Raw genomic sequence first — 13,687 nt, 5'->3', positions numbered from 1 at the left:
CTTGGCAGCTTTTCAACCCTGCCTCCTGTAACCCCCCTCTTAAACCATACTCCACACCACCATTAGGCTAATTTTTTTTAAGGCAATTGGGGTTAAATGACTTGCCCAGGATCACATAGCTAGTAAGTATCAAGTGTTTGGTCTGAGGCCAGATTTGAACACAGGTCCTCCTGATTTCAGGGCCAGTGCCTTATCCACTGTGCCACCTAGCTGCCCCCAAGGCTAATCTTTCTAAAGTAATGTTGTAATCATCCCAATTTCATACAAAATAGAATAGAAAATCAAGTTTCTTATCACCTGAACTATATATTACTTCCTTTTTTTCATTATGACCATTTGTGAAGTAATAGTTCACATTTTCAGCAGGATTATTTTTGGCATCCTACTAAATTTGGGAACCTCCATGTTTCCCAAATTTTTGTGTCCCCTCTCAGCATTAAGCACCATTTTTAATGATAGTGTTCAAGAAATATTTATTAAATTCATGTACCCCTCTATATAGGGTCACAGCATTTAAGGTTGAAAAGGACTTCAGAGATATTTCAACCAGACTTAGCCAGGGAAAGAAATCTACTTATATAAGGAGGTGTCTATAAGGTAGTAATACTGAGTTTCAACAAACATACCAAAACACATCTAAGTGTTGCTCTTTTCAAAGTCGTCTCATAAAACTATATGCTTATTACAAGTATGCTTTCGTGGCTCAGAATATTTTGAAATTCCTCAAACTTTTTGGAATGTCTTCAGAATTTGCAACATGTTCTTTCAAATATCTCAAATCTTCATCTTTGGCTGGTTGGTTGGTTTGATCTTTGGGAATATCTCAAAGTCATTTGGAGCCAAGTCTGGTGAATAAAGGAGATAGCTGAGTAGCTGGCTGCTAGGGTCCCTTATAGGTCAAAATTCGTTGATTAAGATGGCTAATAATGTTGTTGGTGAAAAAAGCTATATTGCAAACTCTGTCAAAGTAGGAACCATGTAGTTATGGTCTTTGTATCTCCCTCAGACATTCAATATATGTTTATGGAGCATACATTACTAATTGTATCTTTACCAGAGGACAAAAGAAAGATAATACTAGTTCGATTCCATCCAAAGACTTCTTAGTTAAGCCATGATCTTTTTCTAGGTAAGCTTACTAAAAGTTTCTCAAAGGTCACATAAAATTCAGGTGTAGATTGTACATTGAAATAGGTTGATAGCATGAAATCAGCTTCTTCGGAAACATCCTTTATAGAGAAAAAGGCATTTCTATCTTTTGAAGGAAGCTAATTTGGTGAGATTCACCTATTAAGAAAGCAGCACATTTTTTTTATATGTGCAACTATTAAAAAATTCAAGTGTTACAATTATTAACTCTTCCCATTACAAATAATTGATCCTGTGTAGGAGGGGTAAGAGGGGTATGTTCAATCAGAAAGAAATATGCAAGTGATTTCCTGTGATATAATTCTCCTAGGTGGGAGAATACCCACAATCCTATCCTGGGAGCCTTGTTTGAAAGACAGACATATTTTATGTTATCACAGAGCAAATATATGGGTCTATAAATACATACCTCAAATGCTTTATGAGGCCCAAAGTTGCTATCTTTAAAAATATAAATCTGTGACTGTTTAAAATGAATAAATGCCAACGTATTTAGTTTATCATAATCTCTTTCAGAAATATCGGCAGTATATGGCAGGACTTTTGGCTCCTCCTTATGGTGTTATGGAAACCGGCGCTAACAATGATAGTAAGTAAAGAATTTGAAAATGTTTTGTCTAAAAATGTTAAATACGTATTTAACTAGCTACTATACATAGTCATTGTGCTGATTTGTCAGTGTGATGGATGCAGTTGTGTGTATTTCCAACTAATTTTAAAAATTAGAGTATGTTTATGGCCTTGGCTTATAGAGGATGTGTCTCTATTAGCTGTCTATATATTTGGGCAGTTAGGTGGAGCAGTGGATAGAATGCCAATCCTGAAGTCAGGAAGTCTTGAGTTAAAATCTGGCCTCAGATACTTACTTGCTGTGTGACCCTGGGTGAGTCACTTAACCTGTTTACCTCAGCTTCCTTATCTGTAAAAATAGCTAGAGAAGGAAGTAGCAAACCATTCCAGTATCTTTGCCAAGAAAACCCCAAATGGGGTCATGAAGAGTTGGACATGACTAAAATGACTGAACAACCACAAAAAGCTAACATTTAAATAGTGCAAAGCACTTTAATATATTATCTAATTTGAACCTCACAACAATCCCGTGAGGTGCTATTATTATCTTCATTTTACAGATGAGGTGATTGAAGCAGAGAGCCCAGAGCCACATATCTATTGAATGAATGAGGCAGGATTCAAACTCAGGTCTTCTGGCCACAAGTTCAATGCCAATGTTTTCTCTGCTGCGCCACTAACTACCCTGTAAAGATATAGGATACCCATTAATACAAAATACTTTTTCAGAAGGTCTTCAGTTTTGCAGCAAAACCCTATGTCATTGCTGTGCTCCGTTGAAAATGGTAGCAGGGGCCATCTTTGCCTTACGCAGCTTCTAATACCTAAGAGCTAATAGCTGCTGGGACTGCAAAATCAGCTTTTGCTTATTATGCATTTTTTATTGCATTGATCAAGCAGAGTATAATGGTTCAAATAGCATAATGATTCATTATTTACTGGAATAAAGTCAAGGTCGCTGCAAATTCCACACCTTGAGTAAAAGGTCAGTCTTTACCTAAACATAAAGAGAAGTGTGTTTTTCTGTGCCAATATCTGTTTTAGTGGGTAATGTCTGCCTTTCAGACTTGATGAAATATTAGAGTAATTAAAGTCTAATTATCCATCGATGTATGACAGGAACTTTTGTTTCTCTTTAGGATTACTGGAAGTTTTTCATAAATTCTAAGAAAATAGAGCATTCCTGACTCTTTAGTAGTATGTTTTACACATACGTGACACAGCATACGTTCTAAATATTTTATCATCTCAACCTAAGTACAAAGGTGTACATAAACCCTTCTTGTTATCCCACAAACCTCAGAGCTTTAACTGTAATTGTTTCAGACCTTTAACACATTCCCAAATCGACCTCTTCTTCTCTTAATCTTAAGATCACTGGCTAAGTGATCTTACTTCCTACTTTAATCTGCTAAGCAGTTCAAGGCCATCTGATGTGATTCTACCAACTCTTCTCCACTTCACCTCATATATTTTCTACATTTTCATCCATACCCTTTTCCTTTGTTCTTATATCTAGGGAAGAAATATTCCTCCTTACATTTTCAAGCTTTTCTCTCCACTGATTCTTTTCTTCATCTTATAAAAATATTCTAAGACCTACCCTACTCTTAAAAAAATCCCCTTCTAACTCATTGAATTGCTTTCCTATTCCTTTTTGCCTTTCCCCCTCTGAATAGTGCAAATAGTAATAGTTCAAACCCACCATTTCTTCGTCAGTACCATCCAGACATTCCTGAACTACTTACAGTGGCTTCCATCCTTGCCATTTGACTGGAAGTTCTCTCCCTAAAACTGTGTTTATGAAGTAGTTTTTAACTCAACTGTAAGACTCTACATTTATCTCTTTTGGATTTCATTTCTTTACAATCAGACTAATATTCTAACCTACAAAGATCTTTTGCAGTTTTGACTCTTATCCATTATGTTAAATATTCTTCTCAGCTTTGTGTCATCTTAAAATGTGATGAACACTCCACTTAGGCCTTTAGCAGACCATTAATAGTATTTTCAAATAGCACAGGGACAAACAGAGGTTCCTGAAGCTGCTGGGGACATTATACCTTTCCAAGTAGACAGTGAACCATTGATGATTACTCTCGGAGTTTGTTACTCAACCAATTCCAATTCTATATAATTATATTATCATCTAGTCCACATTTCTCCCTACATCAAGGAAATCACATGTCTAGACCCAACCATCCCAAGTATAAACATCTCCTCATTTCTTCCACGTGAGAAGTATTAAATATTTGACCAAATGCTACATCAATAGTATCTAAAACATTTCTTCAATTTGCTAGTTTATTAGCCCCATCAAAAAAGAAAATAAAGTCAATATGGTTTGACCCATTCTTGATGATACCATGATGGCTCTTCAGAATAACCACTTCTTTTTCTAGATGTTTACTAACCAGTCATCCTAACACAGACTTAGGGAGGTTCTGAATGTGATGTTCAGTACGTGAAAATATGACAAGACAGCAAGGCAAGATAGCTATATTAAGGGAAAATACTCACAAAATAAAAGACAGTCAAGAGCAATGATGGTAACAGATCCATTGGACCCCTGGATGAAATTGAATACCTTGATGGGGTTCATGGTACCTTTCCAGTTTTGCTCAAACTTTCAAATATCCCTAAGCTCAGCAATTATGTCTACCAGTTCTTTCTATACCCAAGGATATAGTTTACCTGGGTCAGATGACTTAGGCTCACTAAGGGCAAGTAAGTGCTCACACACTATTTATTTATCTTATGCATCTCCTTCCTGTTGGCTACTTTTATTCTGTCATTTCCAGTGCAAAGTTGAGCTTTCTTGGTAGAGGGAATGGGGCACCGGCCCTAAACTAGTTAGGTCTGAAAGGTTTTTGTAGGATTCTTAATTGGGTCTAGTAGGAGCAGTCATTGGGGGAAGGGAGTGAGGAGCCTAGAGCTGGACAATAGTACCCACTCATGCTAATTGGGTGGAGGGAAGACTCCTGAAAAATTAGAGGCTAGTAGATATTAAGCTTACACTTTGTGAAAAGGGCTTTTGGCAGTTCCTGCTGATTTTAATCAGACAAGGCTACTCTGGTTTTTCGTGTTTCCTGTGGGTTTATGTGTTTATGAGGCTGGGGAGGCTACTGTATTCCTTATCCCACCTCTTTATTGATTCACTTCAGCATTTTCCTAGAAATCAAAATCAAGCTCACCAGTCTATAGCCTTCAGATTCTGTTCTCTTACCCTTTTTGAAAATCGGGATGTTTGCCCTTCTCCTGTCCCATGTATCTTTCCAATTCTGCTCAAACTTTTAAATATCTCTCAGCTCAGCAATTATATCTACTAGTTCTTTCTATACCCAAGGATATAGTTTACCTGGGTCAGATGATTTAAGTTCACCAAGGGCTCACACATTATTTATTTATCTATCTTGTGCATCTCCTTCCTGTTGGCTATTTTTGTTCTGTCATTTCCAGTGCAAAGTTGACTTTTCTTGGCAGAAAAAAAAATAGAAACAGAAGAATTAGGCAGCTCTTCCTTCTCTCTTTACTAGTTATCATAACCTCATCTACTCCAATAAAAACAATGTCAATAAGAACATTTTGTTGTCCTTAATGTTCTTTACCAGCCTCATTCATCTCATTTTGAGTTTAGCACTCCTGAAACTTTTTTGCAAAAATAACCCAAAGTATTATATTCATTCTTTGTTATGTGTTCTTGCTTCCGTCTTCTGTCCATATGTTTTGTTTTATTTTGTCTGAGACTAGATCTCCCTAACTCTCCTAGACTGGAAGTGCAACTGCCACTGATGGGCCCCATCACATTGCTGATCAGCATGAAAGCTCTGCTCTCTTTCCATCCTGGGCTGGGTCACCCCTCCTTAGGTGGCCCAGTGGCCCTCTAGTCCTAGGGTTCACCATATCGGCTCCACACTTGGTGTGGACACTTGATCAGCTTCTGTACATGAATTTTAAAAATCTAAGCTCAGTGTATACAAATCAATCTCCAAATATTATTTTTTTTCTTTTCACTGTAATTTCCCTTCTTTGTTTTCTTCAGAGATTCCCATCTCTCCTAGGCTGACTTTCCCTAGAGAATTCTAATCTAAGAGATCCTGTCTATCTTTCCTTTGAAGTCTTCAAAATATGCTTTCCTTAAATCTAGATTATATATTCAACTGTGTGTGCCTAGCTGTCCCCTCCTCTATCATAAATTCTAGTATGGAGTGACCACCTCCTTCCAATGTTCTCATCGTTTTCATCCCGCAAACTAGTACTTTCCTACCAGTGTTTCAACTAGGGTTATCGTGAGGATCAAATGAGATAATATTTATAAAGCTGCACAGTTTATTAAGCACACGGTAAGTGCTTAATAAACACTTATTCCTTGTTCCTAGTAAGAAGCAGATCCAGTATAGAACAGGGACCTTGTTGGTTCCTCCACCTGTTGTTTCTGAAATTATCTTTTAGACAAAGTAAAAAGTTGGTAGCTGCTTTACTTTTGAAAGAGGAAGAAAATCAGCCCTGGGTCACTGAAACTAGTGTACATAATTGAAGTCTCTAATTGTTTCCTCTATGCTGGGGTTTTTATCTATTTCCTGAACTCCTCTATTTCTTTCTGTTCAGACAGTCTGTTTGTATGCTATGATAATAAAATTCTTTCTGTTTCTTCTTCTATTGATCTTTACCCAAAATACTCTTCTGCTATTCTCCCTTTCTCTGGTTCCTGGATTTCATCACATGAGTGATTTTTTAAAAATTTTATTTTGGAGGCAATCAGGGTCTAGGGTTACACAGCTAATAAGTGTCTAAGGCTGGATTTGAACTCAGGTTCTCCTGATTCTAGGGCCGGTGCTCTGATATCTTAATATATTGTGCTTCTCTACTTGCCCTCCATTTTATCTGTCTTATTTCTTTTAAATAAAGTATACCCATCCAGAGCTACATAGGAGTCGTGGGTTTTTCCCACCAAGTCTTAGTGATAACTATGAAATCAAATTTGCCCCCCTGCATCAGAACCTTAGTTACTTTTGCCTTTTCTTAGACCAGAATTTCTCAAAATGTCTTTGGAGGGGGGCTCCTTTGGCGTTTTCAGGGTGTTCATGGGGTCAAAACTATTTTAATAATGATACCAAAATGTTTTAATTTCTCATGAGTATCTATAGGTACAACCCACATAAACAAGAGCTCTTTGTGGGGAGGTCCTCAATATTTTTTTTTTTTTGCTTTTTGGTAAGGCAATCAGGGTTGCCCAGGGTCACATAACTAGTAAGTGTCAAGTGTCTGAGCCCAGATTTGAACTCAGGTCCTCCTGACTGCAAGGCCAGAGTTCTATCCACTGTACCACCTAGCTGCCCTGTCAATAATTTTTAAGAGCTTAAAGGGTTCTCAAGACCCAAAAGTTTGAGAACTGCTAGCCTAAAGATTGGGAGCCCTAGATTCCACTATTGGTTCCTTTCTTAGATTTTATGGCTTGTAAACTTATTCATATCTCAAGTACCATTCTTCCTTCATTGTACCCACTCTCTTACTTTGTTTGGTGGCTGTCTGTAGGCAGTTTTCGCCTTCCACGGTGATGCTGAAATCCAAATCTTGTTCTAGGATATGACTATCTTAGAAAACTGTTCAATTCCCCAAGCAACCTTTATGTGCAGTTAGGCAGGGCAGTGGATAGAGTGCAAACACTTAATAACTGTGTGACCCTGGGCAAGTCACTTAACTCTGTCTCAGTTTCCTCAATTATAAAATAGAAATTATAGTAATTATTTAAATTATAACAATGTAAAATAATAATTATAATAATAGCACCTACTTCCCAGGGTTGAAGTGAGGTTCAAATGAGATAATTCCTATAAAGTGCTTAAGCACAACACCTGGCACACACTAGGTGCTGTATGAATGCTTGTTCCCTCCCTCCTTCCTTTAACTTCTGAATCCCTCGCTTTCAATGGGCAGCATTGAGGAAAATACTACCTTGCCCCTGTGGTCTTTAGTTTCTTGCCCAAGGTGATTGGGCAGAGATTTGTAGGTTCTCCCTCTCGTTATTATCATTTGTGTCCATATGTATCACCAGAAGTGGTTAGTAGTCATCTGATAAGTGCTGGGGTTTCTCTGTTATGTCTTCAATAGGAGTCCAGGGAATACAAAAGACATTGTTCTCAGGGCAATAAATGACTGCTGTGGTACCTCTTAATAGGGAGTCAGCAGCCACCAACTCTCTTCTCTCTTTCCTCTGACCCTTATTGGAGAATTTCTCATTCTATAGCTTCTGTGGTTCTACTATATTATTACTTAAAGGAAAAAATAGTGGTTTCCTCCTCATATCATCCAATCCCCTTCTCTTTAGTTAGAGGCTCATAATTGTTCTGAAAATCTTTTGATATTTTTCAGTCATTACAGGGGTGTCCAACTCTTTATGACACCATTCAGGATTTTCTTGGCAGAGATACTGGAGTGGTTTGCCATTTCCTTCTCCAGCTCATTTTTCAGATGAGGAAACTGAGGCAAACAGGTTAAGTAGTGACCTAGGGTCACATAGCTATTAAGGGTGTAAGGCCAGATTTGAACTCAGGTCTATCCACTGTGCACCTAGCTGCTCTTTCTTTAGTTAGAGACTCATAATTGTTCTGAAAATCCCACCTATTCCTTTATGCCCAGTTCTAATGCCATCTCCTCCATGAATGCTTTTTGTCATCCCCTCAGGTGTAAGTGAACTCTCTCTGAAGAATTCCCACCACCCTTTGTTCAATAGTTTCAACACCTTGTTTATCACATTCTGCCTTGTATTATAAATGGTCATGTAGAATCTCCTCACAAAAAGCCCTATTAGAGCAAGAACTGTGTTTTATTCATCATCTTCACATCCCCCACGGTTATTAGCAAAGTGCCCCACACATAGCTACTGGATAGCCTAGAAGATAATGTATTAAATCACTGGGCAAATCATAAAACATTGTATATGTTTTGCAAGGCACCTGGTGGCACAGTGGGTAAGGGTACTGGATTTGAATTTAGGAAGACCTGAGCTTGAATCTTGTCTCTGCCTCAGACACTAGTTGGGTGACCCTGGCCAAATCATTCCGCTCAGGCTCACTATTCTTATCTGCAACAGATGCATAACAGCATCTACCTCATAGGATTGTTTTGAGGCTCAGATGAAATAACATGCACAGTGCTTTGCAAACCATATATAATGCTAGCTATTTCATCATATACATGTTATTATTACTAATGTGTTATTGAGCACTTAGGTTTCAGTTGGCGTTTTTTGGATAAATGAATGAACGATGTTAGAGTGCTCACATTGGAGAATCATTACTGAATTTGGACAATTCAGATCTGTCACTCAACCTCATCCTTGTGTTTCCTGCTTTGTAGCTTCTTAGGACTCCTGCCTAAGTATCTTAAATGCTTGAGTTCCAGGATTCAAGGGGGGAATTGTTGTATTTCTTGTTCCTCTCCAGTTCCTGGAGCTTGCTCCTCTATTGTTCACCAAGACAATCATAGTTCTTGTAAGAGTGATAGAGTAACACTTATAATATACATTTATTCAATACTCAATGGATCTATGAGTTTATTGGTTCAGGAGTTGCCTCCAATAGTGCAATCAAAACCCATCCATTCCTTCCCACCCTGAACAACTGTTGTCTGTGTCCTCCCAAAAGTTTGCCATAGGGGATCCCTCAACATGCTAGAGACCTTCCTCACTTTCTCCTGACATTACAGGTGTACCAGTGGAACACCATGACTGTCTTCATTCTTGCCATGTGACCAGCCCATCTTCTCTTCTTATCCTATAATCCTGTTCTTCTTTGGAGGTCTCTTTGGTTCTGCATTATAGCTGTTCACACCCATCATTCACCTCTCCAATATTCTCAGTATGATATTCATTTTCACTTCTTTAGTAGTAGCATTCCATATCTTATTGTCTACATCTTATTATCCATCTATTATCTATTATCTTACTATCTTATTATCTATCTACCAACACCAGTGAAATGTTAGTATTGAAAAGTTGGACCTTTATTTTGGGGGGGGAGACTTTGGGATCAGTAAAGGAGTTTGCAATTTTCTGAAAGCAATCTACCCTTCTGTTAAACTCTGAACCCAACTCATTGTTCATCCATACTGGCTATGCTAGATATACATGCATCATTTTCATTTACAAACAGAATTTTTTGGTGTAAAACAATTTAATTATTACAGTCATTTTGCATGCACTGTATTTTAAAATTCCACATTGTACTACGTGAACATACATGACATGGTTCTACCCCTATGTGCTATGTATGCCTGAGAATTCTCTGCTTCTTTCTCAGTGTAGCTACACTTGTCTCCTATGAACTATTCACATCATTGTCTGTTCCCAAGAAGGCTCTTTTTCACTGCTTCCTTCATCATGTTATTCACTCATTATATTGATTCAGGAGTAGCAATCCCAAGAGTGTGAAGAAGCAAACTAGAAACAGGAGCCACATTTAGCTGTGTTATGATAGATACATTGGCAAGTGTGGCCACTAGTACATTGCAGTGAGTCCTGCCTCCTTGGAAAGCATATTAAGATGCAAAGTAAAGCCATCTTTTAAAATTTTGTAATGCTATTTTTAGTCCTACCATATTTCCCATTTATTATTTATTTTTAAAAAGCTTTTTGAAAAGTTGTTGCTGTTTTTTAACATTGTAAATACTACATATAAGGCTTTACCCCACCTTAAATATGAATTAACTGCACTAAATTTGTCACTTGGTTTGGTAACAGCATTTAAGAGGCTGAGGACTTCAGAGTTTGCAACTTTCCCTGATAATTCATGTTCTCTTCTTTTTTCCCCCCTAGGGATGCCTGACAAGGAGAATGTGAGTAGCAGCAATCTCTGCTCAGCTTCTAAAAACTGTAATAAGGTAAAAAATAATAATAACTTTGCCAGCAGAGAGAGCCCCTTAAATTTCTTCATGTTAAAAAAAGTCCATAATATCTTCTGCTCTCTACATCTTCCCAGCTTTGGTGAAACATTTTGAAATTGAAAAAAATAAAAGAAAAATAGGAAATAGAAGATGAAAAACTTGGTCTGAGGAGTGAATGAGAAGGTAGCATACTTTGCTTGTTACAAATGTGCATGTGACTAATTTGTCTGGAGGAAAAGAGATTCAGTATGTCATCACCAGACTTCTCAGTTTTTGTACCCCTGGTCGGAGCAGTTAACAGTGGTACTAGTTCCTCCCACTTTACAGAACATAGAGGATTGTTTAGAGTTGTAGCTGGTGTCTGTTGTTGTTACTGTTGTTGTTTTAGTAGGAGCAACTTGAAATATGAAATTTGAAGTCAAATGGTTATCTGTAGTCCTACCTACAGGTGAAGTCATTCAGCTACTCCTCATGTCCCTTCCCCCAAACATGAGAAGTTTTTTTTTTCCTGTTTCATTTGAGAGTAACCAAGTAAAAGGAGAATGGCTCAGTCCAAACCCATCACTACATTTAGAAAGATAGTACTAAGCCCATGGTCTCACGGTCTTGTGACTTATTCAATGGCAGCCTCTTTTTATACAACTAAATAATTGTTATTGTTTTTAAAACCTTTGAAAAGGCAAATTAACTGAAGACGGCACCATGGACATCTAAATCTCCATGACAACCTGCAAGTGTTAGCAATTGAAACAGAAGGAAAGCAATTAATTTGAGGCTCTGTTCAGTGTGATTAGTCTCTCAAATGCTTTACTATTGTTCACCTGTGTTCCCTTATTACTCTTATATGGTAATATTGTAGAATTGTTGTTCTTCTCTTTCTACTTTTTGCCATATAGAAGAAATTAGAAAATTTCTTAGTCCCTTTCCTGAAATCTGGCTAAATTTTCTATCAAGTGTCTCTTCTCTGCTGAGGAATGTTGCGGCTCCCATTTGGATTACTCCTTCTTAATGTTTTTCCCTTTTGTGTCTTAGTGCCGTTGTGTCTTCTGCATCAGGGACAGGTCTTTCACTTCTTTTTTGTGATGGACCCTTTTGGCAGTCTGGTAAAGCCTGTAGCCCCTTCTCATAGTAATGTTTTTTTAATGCACAAAATAGGATGCACAGAATTATAAATGAAAGAAATTATACTAAAATACAATTATAAAAACAATTTTAAAAGAAGTCCACAGGGTTCAAGTTAAGAATCCCTGTTTTAAACCACACTTTCTCTTCCATACATACAACAGGAATTTTCTTTCCATCAGGTTACTGTCCTTTTAATCATTGGTGTCTCCCTTTTCCTATATAAACCTTTTCACTGATTCTGTGTCACAAAAAAAAATAAACTTTGTCTTTTGAATAAGATGAAAACATACTAGTAAGATGTAATTGTTGATCACTTAAGAAAAGTAAATGAGGAAGAATGAACAAACATTAATCCTTTAAAGGAGGGACTAAAAAATGGATGAGACTTTATGCATTGAAATTAAGTGTAAATAGTTATTAAACATATTTAGTTGCTTATACTGATGTGTCATGTTTTTAATAATGGATTGCTGATAATAACTGGGAGAGTTTTGTGAGGCAATAGGATTTTCTATCCTATGCTACTCCAAAGGAGCACATCTCAGGTCCAACAATTTTTTTTTCATTCTACTGTACTATATGGTACCATCTGACAATTAGGGGCTATCAATTTGTTTGGTTCAATCCTGTGACTTTTAACCTTTTGGGGAGCAGGAGGCCAGGGGAAGATACTATAGAAGCAAGTATTATGTTATTCGCCTCCTTAGAGCTTGTCAGGCCACCAGCCCAACCTGGGACTAGAGTTTGTGACTCAGGTATTTGCCATATTTGTGTCTTCCATTTCTGGCCACCAGATTGAAGAATCAGGATCGTTTCACTTCAGCTGTATCTAGTGTCTCACCAACCTCCAAGGAACCCCTAAAAACTGATCTTGCCACAGTTGACTCAGTCAACTAGCATTTATTAAGCATCTAATACATGCCAGGCACTGTGCTAAGAGCTGGGGATTTGAAGTAAGGCAACAAACAAGCAAACAAACCAAAAAACCCCCTCAGTTTCTGTTCTCAAGGAGTTCACAGTTTAATAGAGGAAACAAAGTGCAAACAATATATATATAGACAGTATAAATTGGGAGTAATCTGAAAGGGAGGGCATTAAGATGAAGAACGACTTAGAGGCAGCTAGGTGATGCAATGGCTAGGTGGCTAAGTGGATAGAGCACCAGCCCTGGAGTCAGAAGGACCTGAGTTCAAATCTGGCTTCAGACTCTTAATGCTTACTAGTTATGAGATCCTGGGCAAGTCACTTAACCCTATTGCCTAGCCCCCCTTCAAAAAAAAAAAAGATTAAGAAGGACTTAATGTGATACATAACCCTTCTAAGTATATGCAAGGAGCAGGGAGGATTTCTGGACCCTGGGAAGTCTAAAATGTTAGAAATGTCAAAAGCAAGTTCTATGTCATGGGTACTCAGTGAACTTTTGATTAGATAGTCTTGCAGTAGGACAACAAGGTCAGACCTTTAAGCAGAAGGTGGCGTCTGTCATAGTTGGAGTTGTGTGTGTGTGTGTGTGTGTGTGTGTGTGTGTGTGTGTGTGTGTGTGACCAAGTCATAATTGGTAGTTTGCAAAAAGTGAGTTGACATAGACTGAAGTAAGTTGTGGTTCTGAGTTTGTTAGGTGGAAATAGAGTTAGAGGATTTCAGGGAAGATTTCCTTCCAGAATGAGCATCATTAGGCCTCTTTTGGGAACATTACATATGGAATCTAAGAGAGATTTCTTAGCAAAGAGACAGATACACACACACGTGCCAACAAATGTGTTAGATTTCCATGTCCTTAATTTGCTATTAGGAAACTTTTCAGCAGCTTGTATGTGCTAAACAAAGTACCAGTAATTAATAAGCAATCTTAGTTGTAGAAGGACAGAAACTAGAGTCAAAATCTCTGGGTTCCATTAAGTAAAATATTTCCTTGATAATAGAGACATTGTATAATGCTGATTTTATCCTTTACCCTCTT

The 13,687-nt window shown here is 37.7% G+C and overlaps 1 protein-coding gene across 7 annotated transcripts in view; it reads left to right on the top strand.

The window, feature by feature from the left end:
- The window catches only part of RAPGEF4 (Rap guanine nucleotide exchange factor 4), a 351,123-nt gene that overhangs the window by 179,952 nt on the left and 157,484 nt on the right, over positions 1-13,687 (top strand). For 5 of the 7 annotated variants that reach the window (XM_020990975.2, XM_020990983.2, XM_020990982.1 and 2 more), the window contains 2 exons: positions 1,666-1,738; positions 10,535-10,599. In XM_020990975.2, coding sequence (XP_020846634.1) covers positions 1,666-1,738; positions 10,535-10,599 — 138 coding nt within the window. The remainder of the gene's footprint in view (positions 1-1,665; positions 1,739-10,534; positions 10,600-13,687) is intronic. The other 2 variants (XM_020990978.2, XM_020990976.2) reach the window with 1 other exon arrangement.

The sequence above is a fragment of the Phascolarctos cinereus genome, unplaced genomic scaffold (genome assembly GCF_003287225.1).
Source record: "Phascolarctos cinereus isolate Bilbo 61053 unplaced genomic scaffold, phaCin_HiC Scaffold_726;HRSCAF=1367, whole genome shotgun sequence".
Taxonomy (NCBI): domain Eukaryota; kingdom Metazoa; phylum Chordata; class Mammalia; order Diprotodontia; family Phascolarctidae; genus Phascolarctos; species Phascolarctos cinereus.
The sequence above is the reverse complement of the archived record's forward strand: the minus strand, read 5'-3'. Positions and strand labels throughout refer to the sequence as shown.